This window comes from Lathyrus oleraceus, chromosome 6, assembly GCF_024323335.1.
Source record: "Lathyrus oleraceus cultivar Zhongwan6 chromosome 6, CAAS_Psat_ZW6_1.0, whole genome shotgun sequence".
Classification (NCBI taxonomy): Eukaryota; Viridiplantae; Streptophyta; class Magnoliopsida; order Fabales; family Fabaceae; genus Lathyrus; species Lathyrus oleraceus.
The window spans coordinates 170,332,012-170,356,565 of NC_066584.1; the positions used below are offsets into that span (position 1 = coordinate 170,332,012).

At 38.9% G+C, this 24,554-nt stretch overlaps 2 protein-coding genes and 1 long non-coding RNA gene across 4 annotated transcripts; 1 reads left to right on the plus strand and 2 right to left on the minus strand.

The window, feature by feature from the left end:
• Window positions 1–7,839: 7,839 nt before the first annotated feature.
• Window positions 7,840–9,983, minus strand: LOC127091385 (uncharacterized). 2 transcript variants are annotated; one of them, XR_007791916.1, is made up of 3 exons: window positions 9,029–9,811; window positions 8,455–8,594; window positions 7,840–8,314 (listed from the first exon to the last, which is right to left on the minus strand). It is a non-coding gene; the product is annotated as an uncharacterized LOC127091385 (long non-coding RNA). The 2 variants fall into 2 exon arrangements; XR_007791915.1 differs by having other exon boundaries at window positions 7,840–8,594; window positions 9,029–9,983.
• Window positions 9,984–13,034: 3,051 nt separating this feature from the next.
• On the plus strand, window positions 13,035–14,192 carry LOC127094586 (uncharacterized). The gene has a single exon (XM_051033405.1). It carries the CDS (start codon window positions 13,035–13,037, stop codon window positions 14,190–14,192), a length of 1,158 nt encoding a protein of 385 aa, XP_050889362.1.
• A 4,963-nt stretch (window positions 14,193–19,155) lies between these two features.
• Window positions 19,156–21,391, minus strand: LOC127094587 (uncharacterized mitochondrial protein AtMg00810). The gene is made up of 4 exons (XM_051033406.1): window positions 20,341–21,391; window positions 19,504–19,618; window positions 19,289–19,421; window positions 19,156–19,191 (listed from the first exon to the last, which is right to left on the minus strand). Exons 1-4 carry the CDS (start codon window positions 21,389–21,391, stop codon window positions 19,156–19,158), a joined length of 1,335 nt encoding a protein of 444 aa, XP_050889363.1.
• Between the last annotated feature and the right edge of the window lie 3,163 nt (window positions 21,392–24,554).

The following is a 24,554-nucleotide window of genomic DNA, read 5'->3' on the forward strand; positions in this document are numbered from 1 at the left end:
ACTCAGTAGAATGAGCTTAAATAACAACATATAGAAACAAGTTTTGGTCCCTAAGAGATCTCATGATGCAAATGATATGAATGTAAAAGTTAATGCTTTATGGGGAAATATTGCCATAGAGGAAAAGAAATCAGAGAGACCGAAAGTCCGCAGGAGTATAATGCATTCCATGAGGTAACTCACCGGGGAGACAGAGACTCTGGTGGGGAATAAATGAGGTTATGCGTAGGCCAGACTACGACTTAAAATAGTTGGGGGACTAGAGGAATTCCATACAAAATGGAAAGACTCAGCCGGGAAAAAAAAGCATCTGCAGGAAAGCGTGTAGATCAGGATAACACTGAAGTACTTGAATCATGCAGGAAAAGCGACTTCACTAAGGAAATACGCACTCAACTCAATTGGGGATGAAATAAACTTCAACATAAGAGGAGCATAAATCTATTATCTTCTACCTGTTACTGGGTAAGGACATGATAGAAAGATATGAGGAGTTGAATTTTGAGGTCTGTCAACTGAGTTGCTTTGATTTAACCTCTAAGCAACTCAATCTTCGTGCCTATATTGGTAGGACTTTAGACAACCAAAGATCCAAGAGAATTGATGAGAATTGAGTGAGAATCAAAGAGATGAAGTTTTCTGAAAATTACCTACAATGTTGTGCAAAACTTGAGGTTGCTTGTTTCAAACACGATCCGATCACACTTGAGAAACTTGCAGGAAGTGATTAGCAACGGCGCAAGGCTTTGGATCCTAGAGTTCTTGAATCTCCAAACAGTTGAGATTCAAACTCAATTTTTAGATTGAAAATTATCAGGTTTTCCTTTAGAGTGAGATGGTTTCAATTGGGGGGCAAAGCTAGCGCGTAAAGTGTCTTTGAATTGAGCTCCAAGGGCTTGTATTTATAGCATTTGGGATTGATAATTGCACACTTGAAAATTTGCTAAATTTGGCAATGTGATGCATAAGCTTGCATGGGCATGTACAGGCCCAGAAAGCAATCCATTTTGATGCAATTGCAACTGTACTGAAGCTCAAATGATGCTTGATTGGCAAGGCAATATGAAATGGAGTTTTGGACATTTGATTTCTTCCAATGGCGCAGCTCTTTTAAATCCATGCGCAACCCTAACAAACTTCACCCAAAATGCATGAACTTGGATTCTTTGGAAAGCTTGGATCAAGGGGAACAAGTTTGATGTTGAACACTTTTCCGTTTGGAGCTTGGATCATGGTGAATTTTGAGGTGGAAATTTGGAAATTTCAACATGTTGAAATTTTTTCTAAGTGTCAAGCCATATATCTCAATATTCCACCTTGCTTAACTTTTTATGTGAGCTTCAAATGAGAAAAGTGTATTCATCAAAGTTGTATCTCTTTCAAAGGCCTTCTAAATGGTCACCAATTTCACGTCACTTAGATTTATAATGATAGAGTTATGCATTTTTGAAGTTTGGAAAAACACTTGTCCAATGGTATAGGTCAAAAATGACCTATAATGTATCCTCATATCACATCCTCAAAAAAGTTGAATTAGCTCTCATTCCAAACATCAAAGTTGAAGTAGACATCTTGAATTTGATTTTGAAACTTCGAAATATTTCATCTCATAAAAATTGAGCAAGTTATGGCCTTGGAAAGTTGACTTTCAAATTAGGGTTTACGCAAAATGACCTATAATGTTTCATCATAGAAAATGATTTTCCAAGCAAAACTAGCTCTAGGTCTCAATATAAAAGTTATTTGGAATGTCACTTAGAGTAACTTTGATTTTGGAAGCATTTTCATATGGTGAAAAATGTAGGAGATAGGGTCTAAGGAGACCCAGTTTTGATCAGATGAATTCATCTGGCCAACCACCATCAACCAACTTGCTAACCTTCAATCCTCTCGACTTTCTTTGCTCATGGTAGATCATATATGCATACGATGGTGAATTTTTAAGTGTCCCTTGAGAGGTTTGATCAATTGGTGAGATGTCTTGTTGGAGAAGTTACTCAAGATACTCAGTCAAACTAGGGTTTCCAAGGCAAATCACCTCCAAACTCTTGAAGAAAACTTGATCAATATAACATGTAGGAATAAATAGAACTCATATATGATGCTTATAACCACTCTTGGATCAAATTAATGGTTATGCTCCTTGTCATGAGGGCCTCAAACCCTAGATATGAACTTGATAGATCAATGTGACCATGCCCTACATACAAAAGAGTTAGGCAAGTCCAAAGACATATTTTTGGTATTTTGGTTAGTAAAATGATAATATACAAGTATGATACAATCACATGATACTTGGTGATCTCTCCCAAAACAAACCCAATGAGAGAGGGGTAAGGAGAATGCCAAGGTATGATCCCAATGCTAATGCTTATGATGAAATTGCATGAGGGATCTTAGGGTTAAAATTGGTGTCTTACAGCTGCCCCTATTTAAGGACATTCTATCTGAGGAGGTGAAGGTTAAAATCTTCGGCTCGACTCAGTAGAATGAGCTTAAATAACAACATATAGAAACAAATTTTGGTCCCTAAGAGATCTCATGATGCATATGATATGAATGTAAAAGTTAATGCTTTATGGGGAAATATTGCCATAGAGGAAAAGAAATCAGAGAGACCGAAAGTCCGCAGGAGTATAATGCATTCCATGAGGAAAACTCACTGGGGAGACAGAGACTCTGGTGGGGAATAAATGAGGTTATGCGTAGGCCAGACTACGACTTAATATAGTTGGGGGACTAGAGGAATTCCATACAAAATGGAAAGACTCAGCCGGGAAAACAAAACATCTGCAGGAAAGCGAGTAGATCAGGATAACACTGAAGTACTCGAATCATGCAGGAAAAGCGACTTCACTAAGGAAATACGCACTCAACTCAACTGGGGATGAAATAAACTTCAATACAGGAGGAGCATAAATCTATTATCTTCTACCTGTTACTGGGTAAGGAAATAATAAAGATCTGACAGAGAAGACATCCGTCATCGGTTAGGATTAACATATCAAGGACGACTCACTGATAACCACTGTGAGGGAGTATTCATTACCGATTACTGGGTAAGAATAGCCTTGCTGGGGAAAAACTGCAGAAAGTAGGAATTACGACTACCAGTTACTGGGTAGAAGACCAAAGATGAGAGTATCTGTCATCGATTAGGATGAACATATCAAGGATAAACTCAACAAGGAAGAAAATCTGTCATCGGTTAGGATGAACATATCAAGGATAAACTTGCCTGGGAATGTCAAGGAGGATACTTGTCATCGGTTAGGATGAACATATCAAGGATATACCAACTAAACAAAAAGTAGGAATTACATCCATCGAATGCTGGATAGAATACCATCAAAGAGAACATCCGTCACCGGTTAAGATGAACATATCAAGGATAGACTCTGTGAGGAGAGAAAATAGGAATTACATCTATCAGTTATTGGATAGAATACCATGAGAGGATATCCGTCATCGGTTAGGATGAACATATCAAGGATAAACTCTACAAAGGGAAAAAAGAAGGATTTACAACTATCAATTACTAGGTAGAAGACCGAAAAGAGAAGGAAACCCGTCATCGGTTAGGATGAACATATCAAAGATTAACTCTCTGACGAACAAAATGGGATTACAACTACCTTTTTACTGGGTAGAATACCATGAAAGAGAAAATTCGTCACCGGTTAAGATAAACATATCGAGGATAGACTCTTGGAAAACAATCCACTAGGGACTCCACTGAGGAGAAAAACAGGGATACTTTCGCCACTGTAAGACCCCAATTTTGACCCTAAGATCCCTCATGCAATTTCATCATAAGCATTAGCATTGGGATCATACCTTGGCATCCTCCTTACCCCTTTTTCATTGGGTTTGATTTGGGAGAGATCACCAAGCACTTTGTGATTATATCATACTTGTATTTTATCATTTCACTAACCAAAATACCAAAAATATGTCTTTGTCTAACTCTTTTGTAGGTAGGGCATGATCTCATTGATTCATCAAGATCACATCTAGGGTTTGAGACCCTCATGAACAAAGATACAAACCAAGAATTGATTCAATAATGGTTATGAGCATCTTATATGAGTCCCAATATTCTCTACATGTCATATTGATCAAGTTTTCTTCAAGAGTTTGAGGGTGATTTGCCTTGGAAACCCTAGTTTGACTAGGTATCTTGAGTAACTTCTCCAACAAGCTATCTCACCAATTGATCAAATTTCTCAAGGGACACTTAAAAATTCATCATCTTATGCATATATGATCTACCTTGATCCAAGAAAGTCAATAGAATTGGAAATTAGCAAGTTGGTTGATGGTGGTTGGCCAGATGAATTCATTTGATCAAAACTGGGTCTCCCTAGACCCTATCTCCTATAATTTTCACCATATGAAAATGATTCCAAGAGAAACCTTACTCTAAATGACATTACAAACAACTTTCATGTTGCGACCTAGAGCTAGTTTTTCTTAGAAAATCATTTTCTATGTTGAAACATTATAGGTCATTTTGTATAAACCCTAATTTGAAAGTCAACTTCCCAAGGCCATAACTTGTTCAATTTTTATGAGATGAAAGATTTCCAAGTTGCACAACCAAATTCAATGTGTCTACTTCAACCTTTATGTTTGGAGTGGGAGCTAATTAAACTTTTTTAAGCATGTGATATGAGGCTACATTATAGGTCACTTTGGACCTATACCATTGATCAAGTGATTTTTCCAAACTTCAAAAATGCGTAACTCTATCATTTCAAATCCAAATTACATGAAATTGGTGACCATTTTTAAGGTCTTTGAGAGATCTACAAATTTGATGAAGACACGTTTCTCATTTGAAGCTCCTATAAAAAGTTAAGAAAGGTGGAATATTAAGACATATGGCTTGACACTTAGAAAAAATTTGATATGTCAAAAATTTCCAAACTTCTACCTCAAATTTCTACAAGTTCCAAGCTCCAAATGAAAAGGTGTTGAACATGAAAGTTGTTCCTCTTTATCTCACCTTTCCAAAGAGCTCAAATTCATTCATTTTGGACAACAAATGCATAGGCTGCGCATGGCTTAAACAGGGTGACATCACTTGGCAAGGATTAAACTTCAAACATCAATGTGTATTTACCTTGCAATCCAAGCTTACTTCAGAGCATCTGATATGCATTTGTGGACCTCAAGCAATCATTTCATGGGCCTATGCACGCCCATGCACCATTGCATCACCATTTGCCAAAATTGGAAAGTGAATTAGAGTGTGCAATTATCAACCATTTCAGCTATAAATAGAGCTTCAATTGCTCAGAATTGAACACACATTGGCGTCAGCTTTGATCCCCCATTCCAAACCCTCACTTCTCAAAGGATAAGCCTGAAAAATTCTCTTGAATTTGAGCTTGAATCTCCACTGTTTTGGAATTCAATTCTCCAAGAATCCATAGCTTTTTAACCATTCAATTCTTCTCCTGCAAGCAAGTGGAGTGAGACCAAGCACAAGCAAGATCAAGATCCATCGGATCCAGACCTACATTTAAGGTATTTTCCAGAAATTTTGAACTCTTCGATTCTCTTAAATTCTTTCTCAATTCCATTGATTCTTTGGTTGTCTGAAGTCCTACCAATATAGGCAAGAAGTTTGAGTTGATTTGAGGTCAAATCGAAGCAACTCAGTTCATGTACCTCAAATTTCAATTCCATGTATCTCTCAATATACTTGGAATTGAAGTGGATGGAGGTCAGATTCGAGCTCAGTGCCATTTTTTCTTTAAGATCATGTCCTTGTTTTTCATTTTGGTGATGGTTCATGGTGGACCAGTCCGGTGAGGTCCACCAGAGAAGATGATCGGAGCTCTGGCTCCGGCGATGAGTTGGCAAGGCTCTGAACCACGGGATCCATCCATTACGTTTTAATCTTGATCGTTAGTTTTAAATACCAATTGTGCAGCGCTGTTGACTAAGGACTATGTGGAACGCGCGCTTAGGACCATTTGATCTGCCACCTCAATTAATGAGGGAGATATGATGGTCCACGTATTTTTGAATTTCTGACTTTTTATTTTAATTGCATTATTTTCAATAATTCATATTAAATTCAATATTGATCCAAAAAATATGGGACTTTCACCAAAAAAATTCAAATATTTTTCTCTTTCATATTCTGAATTAAAATTATTTTTTGGATCATTATTAATATTTTTCATGAATTAATTGATTTTGCATTTGTTTTTAATTGTTTAAAAATATTTTTAAATGTCCAAAAATTATGAAATTTTTTCTCCAAGGTCCTTTGACCTTGTTTGACCTATGATAAATCTCATGGTCATTTCTTTGGTGTTTTGATGAGATTTTAGGAATTGGACAAACCATATTTGATTTAAATGCATTATTTTATTACTTTTAATTGAATAAATGCCAATTATTTTTTGTTGACCACTTGTAATGACTTGTTTGAGTTTGCTTATTGTTGTTGGGCCTTGGTCAAGGTTGATTTGACTTTGTCAAATTAATATCATTGGATTTAGGGGATTGATAGAATGTACATTTCATCTCCCAAAATGAATGAATGATATTAATTTGGCAAAAGTCCTCCTTTGACCAATTTGTGAACTCATTCATCCCCTTCCCACTTCATCTCATTCCTCTTCTTAATTCATTCATTCCATTTGGCCTATGACATCTCAAAGTCCTAATGCTAGTTGATTGAAAAATTGACATGAGTATGGATGAGATTAGGCCACACCTTTTGCATATTTTTTTTTGTGTGGTATGTTTCATGAGCATAGTTCATTATACTATGTCTCTAACATGCATTAACACCAAAATTCTATTGCCCGACCTCAAATAGTTGTGACTTCTATATAAATCCAATTATGATTGCTTAACATAACGCTAAATTTGTGACATAAAAGGCATAAGCATTCTAGTTAGTGAGATTGTAAGTCTCCCATCTTTCATGGTATTGTGTGGAAACTTGGTCTTCTTTCCTTCCTTTGGAAGATGTTTTGGTTCAAGGATCCATACTTGTGATAAGTGGGTTGAGTGTTATCCAAAGAATGTCTTCAAATAAAAAAAGCAAAAGCAAAACAATACTAACTCTTAACTTACTAACTACTAACTTTTAATTTCAAGCTTTTCACTTTGATGCAATTTACTTTTAGCATTCTATTTCATTTTCCATTATTTATATCATTCTAATTGTTTATGTTAATGCAATTTTCACTTTATCCATTCGGACCATATTGTGTGATATATTTTGTTTGGGTACTGTCATACCCTGAAATTCGCCCACACCCTTCACATTGATCTTATAGGTCACTAACCCCGCACATTTTGCATATCATCCTCATTCATTCATTTCATTGAATAAGCATGGTTCGCCACAAGCAGGCATCCTCTTGGCATCATGTTAATAATTGAGCTAATTAATTATAAGTTCGTGTTGATTTCAATTTCAAATTAACGTTTGAAGTTTGAATTGATTTTGAAGTTAGATTTAATCTTTGAAAGTAAATTTGGTTTTAGAAATCATTTCATTCTTTTTTTCGAATTAATATTGGAAATTCAAGTTGAGTTGGATGATCCGAATTGATTACTGAAAAGTTGAATTGGTTTTGGAGATTTAATCGTGGTTGCATTGAGCCCATTCATTTCTTTTTGTTAAGCCCATAATTTTAGCCCATTAACCATTTTCCAATCGCCCATATCCAATTAGGAAACAATTATTCATTTTCATAATCTATTTCGCTAACTCCATTTCCATAATTAACTTCCATCGAACCATGCAAGAAGTTGCCAATAGCATTCATTCATAACATTCATTTCATCCATAATTGTACAACCAAATTCCAAACATTGCCATATTGCATACATTCCAAAACCATTATCAAAATTCTACAAGCAAATTCAAATAACCATTCTTACTAATGACAATACCATTGCATATTCATTCTATTCTATCCTAATTTTTCAAATTACACTGAAACAGTACCATAGGAATTAAGTCAGTGCCATCCCAACCGTTACATAATGCAATCCTTAATATATTATCCAAACAGTGGTTTACATAAGCCAATTAATTGAAAAAAGGCATAAGCTGCCAGTGCCACCGAGAGAACCGCAAGCTGCTACAAGATAAACTGAAAGCTCTTTATCCGGAATGCCGACCATCTCAATAACTTCAGGTACTCCTCTGGTTTCTGGTACCAGGCCGTCAGCTTTTGCAGTCTCAATGGTTCAAATTGGCGAGCTCCCAACAACGCAGCTAGAATTGTGACTACGGCAGTTACGACAACATGTACACTGAACCAACATAGCCCACCTGCAGAATTACAAAACCAAGTTAATCAAAATCCAGCCTGCAATGCAAATGCACTTCGGTTCCGTTCCAGAATTCAGGAATTTCAGTGGCAGTTTGTATGTTTCCTGTTTTTTTATCGAAGTGTCATTGAAGCTGCTAACCAATTTAACTATGGCGGTTGACAATTAGAAGGCCTTATGGAGTTGTTGGCCATGGTAGACATTGCCTCTCAAGGCTTTCTTCTGTCACAGACATGACATTGCTAAAAGCATAACTCTGCGGCAGTTGAAGATTTCAGAATCTGAAAAAAAGAAGAAAACAACATCCAAACATAATCCATAATCCATAATCCATAATCCATAATCCATAATCCATAATCCAAATTCAATTTACAGGTTAAAATAAAATGGAGAAAATGCAATTGAAAAGGTGAAGTGCAAACAGAAGCAACAGCCAAACATGAAAACAGAACGCACGCATGTAGCAAACTGCAACATGGATACTTCAGGCCGTGCAAACCCAAAAACAATTCACCTGTCAAGCTTCTAACAATACTCTCTAACAGAAGAACTTCACATTAGCTTGACATTCAGTATAATTGAAACTAACAAAGCTCGTCCCAAGAAATTCCGTCTAACAGAATTCATAACAAACTCAAAACAACCTAACAAAATCGGTAACCAATTCATAACAGAATGAGAGGAGAAAGAAACTCAGAAATCTATAAAAGCTTACCTTCACTCCCTCTCATTCTTCCAAGGATTCCACTTCATCACCTTCTACCTTCTTCATTCTGCAAAACCCTCCCTAACCGAGCTTCTTCTCACTTCCTTCAACAACCGTAACAAACTCACAAAACCGTTAACCACCACTTCAACCTCCTCTTTCTTCTCCAAAGAACCACCACTTCAACCTCCTCTTTCTTCTTCAAAGAGCCACCACCTCTTCCACCGCAACCGAAACCTTCACCACTTCGATTCACTTCTCTTCATCCTTCAATCCAACTCCAATCCTTCAACCGTCTTCAACCTGTAACAACCAAAAGCGGCGTCAAAACCACGACTCGGAAGCAACGTTGAAACAGAAGAAAGGAATGGAAGCAGAAGCCTAAGAGCACGAAGTCGTTCTCGGTCTCGAAGGCGCACGATCTGAATCGGTTTCGTTCATCTTCAGTTAGCAGCGATCGAACTCCGTTCGTCAACCGTGATAACAACATCGCACGACGATCAAGCACAAACCTCGGTTCTCCGTCCTTCAACTGTAACATGACGCACAAAGTACGGATCTGCATAATTGATGGCGCGAACCGGAGATGAAACCTATACGAAGAACGCAAGTGGATCGTCGGCGATGAACGAGGTACGATCGGTCTTTTTTCTTTTCGTCACAGTGGCTTTCTGCATCCAGAGGCAATGAGGATCTCGCGTGTGTGTGAGCTGGTTGATGATGGAGGCGGTCTGGGCCTCAAGAACATCGTTGGGTCCAAAGGGAGATAATCCCTCAGTTTCTTTAGTTTGTGTGCTCTTTGCACCTACCGTGGGTTCGACAGTCCCCTGCATGCATAGGAAAAGGCCAATGGGCCTTGGGAGTGGGCCTTGGCTCCTTGGTTTCTGTTCAGGCCTTTGGTGTTAATTTCTTACTCCTCTTCTGTGATTAGTAACATAGAGATTAATCAGGACTTAACATTTGATTTAGAGTTAACATGTGTTTTAGAGGATAATTAGAGGATTTAGGGATTAAATAGTCATTAGAATTAGCTAGAATTAGCAATATTAAATTTAGGCTACTGTTTTAGATAACTAGATTTTAGATTTCTAATTAGATTACTAGAATTAGAATAATTGTTAGAAATATTAAACTTTGATTAAAATGTTTAAAAAATATTAGAAAGATAGTTTAGAAGTAATTAGAAATATTATTAGAGATTAATATTAGAGTTAATTTTAGGATTAGTTAATTAGAAATATTAGAATTAATTGATATTAGTTTAATGTTAGAATTCTAGAGTTTAATTAGGAGTATTAAAATTAGATTAATTTAGGATTTAGAATAATTAGAATTACTTAGATTTAATGGTTTTAATAGAATTTCATAAATAGAAATAATTCAATATTAATCCATAAATGGTGAAATGGTAATTTTATCCCGAGACTTAGAAGTAATTCAATCTTGCATGCTCCGTTAGTTTTAGGACTTATAGAATTTTCCAATTAACCTAACTATTATTTCTCATATGGTTAACCTTTGTTCTAATGCATCTTTAGATAGAGTTTAGATTTTAGAATTAGCTTTCATTTGAATGATTTTACTTTCGCACATCCCTTGTACTTTACATGTACCCCCCTCCCCTCTCCGATGTACGCACTTACTTGCTTTCTTTTATTGCTTGTTAGCTACTCCTTAGGCATTAGGAACGTTCATCATTTCGCAAACAATAAACAAACCCTTGATCCAACGTCAAGTGGTCTCTTTTCCAAATCAAATTCAATAAACAAACCCTTGATCCAACGTCAAGTGGTCCTTTTTTCAAATCAAAAACAATAATCAAACCCTTGATCCAACGTCAAGTGGTCCTTTTTTCAAATCAAAAACAATAAACAAACCCTTGATCCAATGTCAAGTGGTCATTTTTCAAATCAAATTCAAAAACACAATAAATGGCGATTAGGATTGTACGTCACGAGCCTTAAGCGATAAAGAAGGGATGAGACTGGAGCTTTCCTACACTCATTCTGAATGCTTCGAACACAAGACGTTTGGCTTGACCGTTTGAGGTATTCACCTTTATCCATAGTCTTTAGTGCAATCCAAAATCAATAACTCATTTCTTCAAAACATAAAAACAACTCAACGCATTCAAACCTTTTGTTTGAGCCTTAGGGCGACACAATCGAAAACCCTTCTTCAAGGTAATAAAATCAACAAAACAAACACAAACAAATTTCAAAACCACGAACTACGAACGCTCTGATTTCTCACTTCAACAAGTGGGCATACGTAGGCACAAGGATCCATTCCTTGGCGAGCACACTAATTTAAAATCTACCTCCACTCCGTAAACCTTTGGCAAACAAGCATTCAATAAATAATACACACATAAGCGTAAACATCCTAGATGGTTCCCATGGAATACCATGGATGTGAGGGGTGTTAATACCTTTCCCTTGCATAACCGACTTCCGAACCTGTTCGTGGTTGCGACGACCATATTTTGGGATTTTCTCGATATTTTCCCTTTCCTTTGGAATAAATAAAAACTGATGGCGACTCTGTATTTTTCGCGTAGCGACAGCTGGCGAATTTGCTGGGGACACCTCCCTAAGCAAGTCAAGCCTAATCTAGGTTGCTTCCTCGCATGTGTGTATGCTTATCCTTTTGATATTGCTTGTTTTATTTATCGCCTTTTGTTGTAATAAATTGTATGATTCCATGGTTCTATGGTATCGATGGATACAAATCCGATTGCAAGTAACCTTGTGGGAAAGACTCTCCACCCGAGTCTAGAGTGCAAACTTGAGATAGGAGAGGTTGAGTAGTATGGACCACCGAGAAGCTTTTCTCGTAAGGGTCGATACGAGAACCTCACTTGGAGTAGATTCTTTTGGAGACGTTGACGACCGTCGAGCTTTTGGCGTAAGCGATCAATGTCTTCATTAGGATCCATGACTCTAAGGACCTTTGTAGAACATTGAACCTATGACCCATTAAGATTGATGGTCGCGTAGTACGGGTCCCCGAGAAGCTTTTCTTGTGTGGGTCGGTACGAAGATCTCACTCAAGGTAGATCTTCTTGATGGAGTTGACGACCGGCAAGCTTTTGACGTAAGCGGCAAACAGTCAAGGAGGTACATGACTTTGAGACCCTTTTCTAGAACCCGATGTCAATGGTCGCGTAGTGCAGGGCCCCGAGAAGCTTTTCTCGTGTGGGTCGGTACGAAGATCTCACCCAGAAGAGGCTCATTTGAGGGAGTTGATGACCGACAAGCTTTTGCCGTAAGCGCCAAACAGCCAAATGAATCGATGACTCTGGGGTCCCTATCTAACCCTAGACTCCGACCGGTGAGATCCCCTTTGTGAGTAAGCAATCAGAGATATCCTCCATCCGTATCTCGAACCCGTGATACCATGCCAACTTGTGTGTTCGACTCGTGAGAACCATGCTTGTGTATCATTCATGCACTCATGCATTCATGCATCATAAAAAATTTCAAATACAATATTCATGCATCATTCTGCATATCATCAAACAAAAACCAGAAAACTTACCATTCTACCCTTCTATCCAAAATCATCCTCAGTCAAGCTGACTTCCCGACATTCATACTACACGCGCAATAATCAGAAATTACTCATGGATCAGTTGGAGTAGAACCAAGCTGCTATGAGGGAGGATATGACCACTGTGAAGGCTCAGATGGGTCAACTCGTTGAAGCCCTACAGGCTTTGGCTAGGGGACAAGAGGAAATGCATCAGGCTAATCTGAGAGCCTCTAATGCCAACCCTGCTGCTGTGACTATACCGGTGAATCCACAAGGAGGAGCCGGTACGCCAGTTGTAGCTCAGCCACCTCCCGAAAGAGGTCTGATGTATCAAAATGCTAATCAGACGTTCAATATCCCCGCCAATGGGAGGTTCCAACCTGAGATTGACGATCAGTAGGACGCTTTCTTCACTACAAAGGCTGACTCAGTTCATGAAGCTTTTGGTCCTTTTCCTGCTGACATCGAAAGGAGATTTCAAATGGTGGAGGAGAGATTCAAGGCGATGCAAGGTCCTGATACCTTCGGGTTGGATGCTGCTGACATGTGCTTAGTGCCAGACGTGAAAATTCCTCCCAAGTTCAAAGTCCCGAACTTTGAAAAGTATCAAGGGGTCACTTGTCCAAAGACCCACATCCGAGATTTCTGCAGAAAGATGGTCGCTCATTCCAAGGACGAGAAACTCTTAATGCACTTTTTCCAGGACAGTCTTAGTGGAGCTTCTCTGGAATGGTATATGCAGCTCAAGCGCACGCATATACGAACCTGGAGGGAACTTGCTGAAGCCTTCTTGAAGCATTATCAGTATAACTCAGACATGGCTCCCAATCGGACTCAACTCCAAAGCCTTTCTCAGAAGCCAGATGAATCGTTCAAAGAGTACGCTCAGCGATGGAGAGACTTGGCTGCCAGGGTTCAACCTCCCCTTCTTGAAAGAGAGATGATAAACATGTTCATGGATACCCTTCAAGGGCCATATTTTGAAAAAATCATTGGGAGTACCACCTCGGGTTTCTCAGACTTGGTCATTGCTGGTGAGCGAATTGAGAATGGCTTGAAGATCGGTAAAATACAAGACACAACGATTGTGGCTAATGGAGCAAAGAAGCCTTATTCCGGATTCTCAAAGAAGAAGGAAGGAGAGACCAATGCTATCGCTCAAGGGGGAGATGGAGGTTATCAAATGCCATACTATCTGGTGGCAGCAGTAACACCTAACCCGTATCCGCCGCCAGCGTATGTCATTCCAACTGGTCCTCCAGCGGTACAATATCAGCAACCCTATGCTCCTCAGCAACCTGTCGCTCAACAGAACTACTATCAGCAGGGTAGACAAGGACCAAGGAGGCCTCCTAGAAGGTTTGATCCAATTCCCATGTCGTATGGTCTTTTGCTAGCTCATTTGCTCAAGGATTCGCAGGTCCAACTGAAGGAAGCTAAGGCTCCTCCTGTACCTCTTCCTCCCGGGTATGACATGAACGTCAGCTGCGAGTATCACTCTGGGACGCGGGGGCACTCGATTGAGAATTGCAATATCTTCAATCACAAAGTACAAGACCTTATTGACTTAAAAGCAATATCATTCAAGCCAAATGTTCCAAACAACCCCGTGAAAGCAAGTACATCTGCAGTGCCTTAGTCAGAACAACAATGGGTCTGAAGGATTTATATTTGTGGAATTATCTCGTCAGCTCTTTTCAGAATCAAGACCTCAAGCAATGGGAGAATAAAGCGGATCATTCCAGCAATCTTTGGTTCAATCATTCATGTGTGATTTTCTTGTTTGTCATTTGTAACATTCATTTGTAATGAACTCGTTTGTTTTTGAATAATAATGACATTGAAATGAATATGCATGTTTTGAATAAATCCATTCGTGTCCACTCATACTTTATCTTGTCAATATTCAAATGTTGGTTTTTGGAGGAGGATGATGAAATTAAAAACACGAAACGAATTCATTGCTCGTACGCTTTTGAATAGAACCTTGCTGATGATGTAAGACATTGTTTCAAATCCCAAACACCGGAGATATAAGGAAGATAATCCCTAGTTAACCCTTTCGAGCCGAGGAGTAGGAATTTCTTTCTTAAATATAAAACCCTTAATCTCAAACTGGGGCATGGTAGTCGTCAGTCAGTTTGACCAAGCGTTCAAATTTCAAAAAAGGAGTGTCCCATCCGAGGACCAACCATATCTTATCCCTCACAAGAGGTCGGAAGACACCAAATTCCAAATGGTTATCCCTCACCCCCAGAGGCACGAGGCGGTCACAACCCAGTCAAATCAATGGACAGATGTCACACGATTTGTTTCAGCAAAAAGAAGCAAAGAAAAAAAATCAAAAAAACAAAAAGAAAGAAGGCCTGCTAAGTCAAAAACTCGAAAACGATTGACTTAGGCAAAAATTAGGGCATCCCTGTGGATTGTAAATATGAACCAATCCAGCAAAATTAGGGAAATGAAAAACAAATCTGCATAAGAGGAATCAAAAGAAAATCCTCAACAAGAACAAAATCGTGTGGCTACCAAACCAAATAGAAGGTGCATGCCTGCTACACCAAAAACCTCTTGGGTTCATTAACCATCACTTCCAAGTCCCTTCTGGAAGAAGAACGCTTGTTTCAGACTAGCTGAACGTAGGACTGGAGAACACCACGAAGATCCGGTGGGTTAGGGTAGGTTCGAGCCTTGTATCCTTTCTTTCTTAAACTGTGAACCAGACCGCGTTACAACCCTCAAAAGACCTAATTGAAGCAAAGGTTTATTTCGAAGGCGTACTATAGTCAGAACGATCGTGTTAAAACTGACTCCTCATCAATTTACTCATATGTGTGTTGATATTGATATGTGACATTCGTTATCAATAATGCATTCATTAAATGTCATAATTTCAGTGAAGATGCTTGGATTTCAAAACTGCATAAAAATGACATTGCATTATCATTTCCAAAAATGAACTTGTCTTACTCGTGAGTTAGCATCTGACATCAAGGAATTCTCCACAATGAGCGTGAATTGAGGAACCTGATGATCTCAAAGTGCATAATGCCTGAGACCTCCGTTGAGCAGGGGCAAGCCACTTCTTTTGATCATATCAGTCAGAATGTCTGAAGACTCTGTCGAGCAAAAAGACAAACCGCTTCGAGATCCCATCGAGCCGAGGCAGTCACGTCGAGAAATCTCTACAAGGTTCAGTCAATCTGAGATAGTCAAGTCGAGATTCGATCCATCTCTTTGAAGATCAGTGAATCAAGGGGCATTCCCTCAGAAATCAGCCAACCAGAGGCAAAGTTACTTCAAGGCTTGTACTAGGGTAGGCCACCCCAAGAGCGCAGGAAGTCAACCTCCCTGAAATGGTTGATCAGAGGAATGTAGTTCCAAGACAATGGGGCAGATCCGATGGTGACAATCCACGATGAAGTTGCTTCTTAACCTACGATTAGGACAATTCTTGCAGATACCCAATGACTTGGGGAAAGATGATCCAAAGAGAGGAAGCTTCTCTCCCTGCCTGTGGAAGCATTTCAGATTCAGCCTGGGGCATCCAAAGGTTTACGTCAGATCCATCCTCCAGCAATATCAAGAAGTCAGATGTCGGGAGGTCATGCAAGACGCAACCCACCCTCCATACTCAAAAGCCTTGCAACCGAAGCAAAAACATCCTCAACATTCATTGCATCGTACCCAAATATTGGGACATCTGTGGATATTCACATCATTGCATCAACCTGTCATGCATAATTCATATTATCACATTCATACACTTCATCCAGTATATCACAGATCTCTCTAACAAGGAAAAATCTAGCCCAAAACTCTCTTGGCAATATTCAACAACCCATTCCGTTGGCAAACCTCTTGCAAAGTCCAATTCTCATTGACAATACCCTTATCTTTCAAATTCGAAAGATCAATCAATCCGCAATCGTCAGTATCTATCACTTTTTTCAATACCCATCAATATTGATCTCCCTTCGCTCGTCAGCGTTTATCACCTTTTTTTGATACCCGTCGGTGTTGATATATTTTCCCCAACCGTAGAGTTGCAGATAATCACCCTTTACTCTGTTTTAGATTCCATTACCTCTAACCCTAGAGTTGAGAGACTATCCTATACCCGACCTCAGAGTTGACGCTAATTCGTACTCCAGCCTCAGAGTTGTTGTTTATCCTTCCTATCCCCAACCTCAGGGTTGTCGCCTTTCTCTTTCACCGGACCTCAGAGTTGATGGTAACTCCTTTTCCAGCCTCAGAGTTGTTGTCTATTTCTCTTATTTCCAGCCTCAGAGTTGTCGTCTATCCCTTTCATGTCCGACCTCAGAGTTGTGTGTTTCCCCTTTCCAACCTCAGTGTTGTCGTACCTTTTTCCAACCGCAGTGTTGTAGCCCACTTTTCCAACCTCAGTGTTGTCGCCCCTTTTCCAACCTCAGTGTTGTCGCCCTTTCCCAACCTCAGTGTTGTCGCCCCTTTTCCAACCTCAGTGTTGTCGCCCCTTTTCCAACCGCAGTGTTGTCGCCCTTTCCCAACCTCAGTGTTGCCGCCCATTGTCCAACCTCAGTGTTGTTGCCATTTTCAACCTCATAATTGTCGTCGCTTATCATATCACCCCAACCTCAGAGTTGTATGTTGCATTTCCTTATCCCGACCTCAGAGTTGTCATTCCTTTTCTAGCCTCAGAGTTGTTATCAGACTTGTTGTTTACCAGTTATTCTCCCAATCTCAGAGTTGAGTATCTGCTTGTTTCCAACCTCGAAGTTGGTGTTTACCTTTTTTCGCTCCCGGCCTCAGAGTTAAGCAGTTACATTTTTCTAACTTCGGAGTTGGTGTATCTCTTTCAAGCCTCAGAGCTTAGGACCTACCTTTTTCCAACCTTAGGGTTGACGATCACCCTTTTTCGACCTCGGAGTTGAGTACTTACCTTTTTACACTTCAGGATGAATGTGTCGTGTTACCCCCAACCTCAGAGTTGTATGTCTCCTTATTTCCCGGCCTCAGAGCTGAATAGTTATCTTTCTTTAGCCTCAGAGTTGAACGACTGCCTTTTCCCAAGCTTAGAGTTGACGACTACCTTTTATCCCCAGCCTCAGAGCGGAATGACTACCTTTTGCCCAACTTTCAAGTTGTTGTATCATTTTCTCATTCTCCGACCCCAGAGTTGATATTTGCAAACCCAACCTCCGAGTTGACACCTACTACCTTTGTTCCCAACCTTAGAGTCGATGTCCACCATTATACCCAATCTCAGAGTTGAAGCATACCATTCCTCCAGTCTCAGAACCGATGCTAATCACAATTTGTTTCCAACCGCAGAGTGGAGAATGTCCAGTTTTGCCCCAGTCGCAATATTGAGGTCGGATATTTCAATCCCCAACAATCGGTGTTGCTTTTGCTTTTGCTTTTGTCCCTAACCTCAGAGTTGTCGACCAACAATTTACCTCCTAACTCGTCTACTGTCGTCCTCAGTAAGGTCATCTACCATCCCGAATCCTAGGATTTTCCTGACGAACCATCACCATTCCAAAAAGAACAATTACCAAGAAGATATCCCCAACGGAAAATTCTTTCTCGGTGCCTTCAAAAAAACTTGTTAGTAGAGATAAAGTATATATATATATATATATATATATATATATATATATATATATATATATATATATATATATATATATATATATATATATATATATATATATATATATATATATATATATATATATATATATCATATTGCATTAACATACTGCATACATCATGCATACCTAATCCCTCACATATCCATTTACCAAATGACATTCCTATTCCCAGCAGCTGCCCTGCGCAAAGACATGTTTGTTCTCCCATATATCCCAGTGAAGAAGACCTCCTTGTGACCCATCTTCACATTGCTTTCCATTTGTTCATGGCGGGCGAATTTCCTGTTATTCAAGTATTTAAGCATCTCCTACCTTGATTGTTTGGAAGTCGTTGCTATCCATACATTCAGGTCCGAGAAGATTAAATAGGGGCAGCTGTCATACCCTGAAATTCACCCACACCCTTCACATTGATCATATAGGTCACTAACCCCACACATTTTACATATCATCCTCATTCATTCATTTCATTGAATAAGCATGGTTCGCCACAAGCAGGCATCCTCTTGACATCATGTTAATAATGGTGCTGATTTATTATAACTTCGTGTTGATTTCAATTTCAAATTAACGTTTGAAGTTTGAATTGATTTTGAAGTTAGATTTAATCTTTGAAAGTAAATTTGGTTTTAGAAATCATTTCATTCTTTTTTTCGAATTAATATTGGAAATTCAAGTTGAGTTGGATGATCCGAGTTGATTACTGAAAAGTTGAACTGGTTTTAGAGATTTAATCGTGGTTGCATTGAGCCCATTCATTTATTTTTGTTAAGCCCATAATTTTAGCCCATTAACCATTTTCCAATCGGCCATATCCAATTAGGAAACAATTATCCATTTTCATAATCTATTTCGCTAACTTCATTTCCATAATTAACTTCCATCGAACCATGCAAGAAGTTGCCAATAGCATTCATTCATAACATTCATTTCATCCATAATTGTACAACCAAATTCCAAACATTGTCATATTGCATACATTCCAAAACCATTACCAAAATTCTACAAGCAAATTCAAATAACCATTCTTAATAATGACAATACCATTGCATATTCATTCTATTCTATCCTAATTTTTCAAATTACACTGAAACAGTACCATAGGAATTAAGTCAGTGCCATCCCAACCGTTACATGATGCAATCCTTAATATATTATCCAAACAGTGGTTTACATAAGCCAATGAATTGAAAAAAGGCATAAGCTGCCAGTGCCACCGAGAGAACCGCAAGCTGCTACAAGATAAACTGAAAGCTCTTTATCCGGAATGCCGACCATCTCAATAACTTCAGGTACTCCTCTGGTTTCTGGTACCAGGCCATCATCTCTTGCAGTCTCAATGGTTCAAATTGGCGAGCTCCCAACGACGCAACTAGAATTGTGACTACGGCAGTTACGACAACATGTACACTGAACCAACATAGCCCACCTGCAGAATTACAAAACCAAGTTAATCAAAATCCAGCCTGCAATGCAAATGCACTTCGGTTCCGTTCCAGAATTCAGGAATTTCAGTGGCAGTTTGTATGTTTCCTGTTTTTTTATCAAAGTGTCATTGAAGCTGCTAACCAATTTAACTATGGCGGTTGACAATTAGAAGGCCTTATGGAGTTGTTGGCCATGGTAGACATTGCCTCTCAAGGCTTTCTTCTGTCACCGATATGACATTGCTAAAAGCATAACTCTGCGGCAGTTGAAGATTTCAGAATCTGAAAAAAAGAAGAAAACAACATCCAAACAACATCCATAATCCAAATTCAATTTATAGGTTAAAATAAAATGGAGAAAATGCAATTGAAAAGGTGAAGTGCAAACAGAAGCAACAGCTGATATAAGAGAAACAAAATACTGGATAATTTTATTCGTAAGAATAGGTCCCTTTTGTAGGCATTACAAAGTGTAACCGCTGTTTCCAGTTTTCCTAAAAACTAGCTATCCACTAACCAACTAACACACAATTCCTAAAGACCAGGTTTTAGAAACTGCCATTAGTTTTAAACAGAAACAATTCTAAAACAAATAAATAAATAAATAAATCTTAACACCATCCCTTAAACTGATATCTGCAGATACTATCAGTTTAGAAACAAGCACAATGCAACAACTTCTTTCTTTATTTTGTCTCCATTACCGAACAAACTCCTAGCATACTTCGAAGCTTGAAAAATGCAGCAGGCTTTAGGGGCTTGGTCAAAATGTCTGCAACCTGATTTTCACTCTTACAATAAATCAATTTAATTGTTCCATCATTGCTAAGATCTCTTAGAAAATAATATTTCACATCAATGTGTTTACTTCTACCATGTAGTATAGGATTCTTGGAAAGTTTGATTGCTGAGTTGTTGTCACAAAAAATTGTGGTAGCTTCAACTTGTTTTGACCGTAGCTCTTCAAGAATCCGTCTCAACCAAATAGCTTGACAAGCACAAGCTGTTGCAGCAATGAATTCAGCTTCTGAGGATGATAGAGTGACAATTTGTTGCTTCTTAGAAGACCATGAAACAGCCCTTGTCCCCAACAAGAAAGCATAGCCAGATGTGCTTCTTCTATCATCTTGATCTCCTGCATAATCACTATCCGAAAACCCGAATAGTTCCAACTTTTTACCTTTCTTGTAGAACAGCCCAAAATCTTTAGTTCCTTGTAAATAACGAAGAATTCTCTTGGCAGCTAACAAATGCATTTCTGTTGGACTCTCCATATATCTGCTTATTAAGCTCACAGAATACATTATGTCAGGCCTCGTTGCTGTTACGTACATTAAGCTGCCAACAATTTGCTTGTAAAGTATGTTGTCCACTTTCTTTCCATCATGATCTTTGTTTAGCTTCAAGCCAAACTCGGTTGGAGTGCTTACAGGATTACAGTCCTGCATTTTAAATCTGTCCAAAATCTCTTGCACGTACTTCCTTTGGGAAATACAGATCCCATAAGTTGATTGCACTACTTCTTTGCCAAGGAAGTAATGCATCATACCAAGGTCAGACATTTCAAATTCACTCATCATAGATTTCTTGAATTCTTTCATCATGGCATCATCATTTCCAGTAAATATAAGATCATCAACATATAAACACACAATGAGCATTTTCTCGATATCTCCCCTTTTAACAAAAAGTGTGTGCTCATATGGACATTTATGAAAACCCTTTTTCAGAAAATAAGCTTCAATGCGACTTGTCATACCCCAAAATTTGCCCATTAATCTTGCAAAACATTTCTCGAAGCACTCCAACTTATTCTGCAAGGCACTGACCTTAAAGGAACAAAAGCCCAGCTCACAACAGACCCAATCCAGAAAAAGGCCCAAACTAGCTTGCTCGCTAGGCGAGCAACTCCTTCGCCTAGCGAAGCTTGCGAATACCAGAATTTTTGGGCTTCATTCTGAGCCCATTAGGTCACAGATGGCCTGCTCGCTAGGCGAGCAAATCCTTCGCCTAGCGAACCCTTCGCTACAACGCTCGCCTAGCGAAGCTTGCGATATATCAGAATTTTTGGGCTTCATTCTGAGCCCATTAGGTCACCACAATCACTATAAATACCGACACTTCAGTCACGAAAGGAAGAGAACGAAAACGGAGAAAGAAGAACCCTAGCAAGCAGACTCTAACACTCACGGGAGGCAAACCCTGAAGGAACTCGACGGCATCAAGGTTTACCTCTGCCCAATTCAATCCGATTTGCCGATTCAAAGTCGCAATTCAATCGCAAACAGGTTTACATTGCTATTACTGCCTTATGTTCTTAATTTGCATATGGCATTATGATTAAATTTATGAAAATATCTTAAGTTTGGCATGTGAATTTTGGTATGTACCTGAATACCTTAAATGATTAACCATATAATTGCTGTAATGAAAGCCATAAGGCATAAAATTGGTTGAAATTGTACTGATATCAAAACCAGAATCCGCAGCCGCTCGCTAGCACATCGCTAAGCGAGCATGCAGCGAGTATTCGCTAAGCCTTCGCTAGGCGAGGCAAGAGCGAACGTGACAGTAGCTGACTTTTCTGTTCTGATTTTTCACTCATGTTTTATCATAGCCATGCATCATTTTACCCGACCCTATTTACTGTTGTGATCTTTTTTTTTTGTGGTGTAATCCTCGATTGCACCCTGATTTGGTGTTCTGACATGTTTTGTTGAGTTTTGTAAAGGTTCACATATCCCAGGAAAAGATTGCTTGTTAGGTATTCCACTTTATTTGTGGGATACCCTTGTGGAGATTCACCCTGAATTACTCAATTGATTTTAATGTATTAATTTTATGGCAAAGATCCACCCTAAATTGCTTAATTGATCTTAATGTATTAATTTTAATGTGGGGATGCCTCCTAATTACCTAATTGATTGTAAAATACGGCCTTTGAATATGTGATCTTGGACCTCTCTTTGTTACTTTACGATATTACGGTATTATGGTCATATCCCGCGAATGTGGGGATACACTTAGCAAAGACCCTTCGATTAAATCATCATGTCCCTATAAAATAAATCATAGTCCCTCGGATGTTGCCTTCGAATATATGATTTTGTCCCTCGATGACCCTTCGGTGTAGCCTACGGTTAAATGATGATAGTCCCTTCGAATGCTAAGGTATCCTTACAAATGTTGCCTTCAATGACCAAACGATGACCCTACGATGACCCTTTTACATCCAAAGGATAAAACTACTTATTTCTCAATAATAAGGACGGTTTTACCCTCACGAGGATAGGAAATGCCCATCAAGACCTTGGGTAGGTATAACTCTTAATTGCTTACTCACAATTTAAAAATACTTTTCACACTTCACAAATACTAGAAAATCACCACTTGGTATATATTCATACTAGAATCATTACTGAGTTATATTTTTCTAAACCATTTTCAAAACTAAACGAGATAACCACTTTGTATACATTCATACAAGAATCATTACAAAGTTAAATTCTCTTTTTCAAAACATTTTCTAAACAATTCACGAACACTTTTTCAGACAAGAAAAATAATATAAGTGATCAAGCAATTAAGAGCCCATGGATAACCATGGATACAAAGGGTGCTAACACCTTCCCTTTGTATAATGTACCTCCCGAACCCAAAATCTAATTAAGGTCTTTCCTGTTCTTTTCCACCTTTCCTTATTGGATAAAAGAAAAGTCGGTGGCGACTCTTGCTATCCGCGACATTGCGATTAAAAGCAAAACACACCCAAAGTCAGTTCACCGTATGACAGAACTGGCGACTCTGCTGGGGAGAATAAAAAGAGAGGTTACCTTAAAAACAAGATCACTTATTTAAATTGTCTGATTTACTTTTAAGGGATTGCTTGGGTATTTTATGCTTGAGTGAAAGATCCTACACCCGGATCTAGCGTACCTTAGGTAAGTAGCAAAAGATCATCGCGACTATCCGGCGTATACTGGAATGGTCAAAATGATGGCTACGGTTAATGTGACACTTTGGATGTCCTGATGTTCCTCATGTTTACTTGAGGAAAAATTTGGCTTCCGCGTGGTGTCATCAAAGCATTAACCTGACCTTTAGAACCCTAATTGACTCATCTTAGCCATTAGAAAGTAGTGAGATAACTGACTTCGGTTCCGACTGGGGTTGGTTGAGACTCGATACTACACTCTTTGAGATTGGACTTTAGGGAAGCTTCGGTCAACCACTTGGTGTTGCACTGAAGTGGACTTAAAGGAAGGTCAATGATTTGAGATCCTTCTAGAACCCGGTTACTATTCTAGGACAGGTTGAACCAACCAAACTTCAGTGGGGAGGGTACTTACCTATGGAACTCATGCAAGCCTTAAAACTTAGGAATGATTATTGTGTGACTTGTTTGTGCTTGTTATTTATTTAACATCATAACATCATAACATCATAACATGGTACTAACCATTTCAAGGACTTAGGGATTTAACTTTGCTCTGTTTTGTAAGGTTATGGCCTCCAGGAAGACCATCCGGATCAATTTTGTAGCAACCTTTCCTCAACTAAAGGATTTAGTGTCAGAACTTCCCGATCATGCTCAGTTCGTTAAGAAGCATGGTTCCCTCCTCAATTTGGTTACTACTGGTTTCAAAGAAGATATGATGAGAGTTCTATTCCAGTTCTTCGATCCTAAACATCATTGCTTCACCTTCCCAGATTATCAGTTGGTACCCACATTAGAAGAATTTTCCAGGCTGCTTGGGATACCTATCCTTGATCAAACACCTTTCAGTGGTTTAGAAAAGATTCTGAAGTCTGAAGAAGTTGCCGCAACTTTACACATGACAAAGTCCGACATTGAAACCAATTGGGTAACAAGAAGTGGAGTTAAGGGTTTACTTGCCAAATTTCTGATAAATAAGGCTCGAGAATTCTTAAAGGTTA

What these genes read in the sequence shown, in the direction of transcription:
- LOC127094586 (XM_051033405.1), top strand. Translation starts at nt 13,035, where the DNA reads ATGGTGGAGGAGAGATTCAAGGCGATGCAAGGTCCTGATACCTTCGGG.
- LOC127094587 (XM_051033406.1), bottom strand. Translation starts at nt 21,391, where the DNA reads ATGGGCAAATTTTGGGGTATGACAAGTCGCATTGAAGCTTATTTTCTG. An exon ending in CTGCAAGAGATGATGGCCTG is followed by an intron (nt 19,422 to 19,503) that starts GTACCAGAAACC and finishes ATCTTGTAGCAG; the next exon opens with CTTGCGGTTCTCTCGGTGGC. An exon ending in GCACTGACTTAATTCCTATG is followed by an intron (nt 19,192 to 19,288) that starts GTACTGTTTCAG and finishes ATTTGCTTGTAG; the next exon opens with AATTTTGGTAATGGTTTTGG.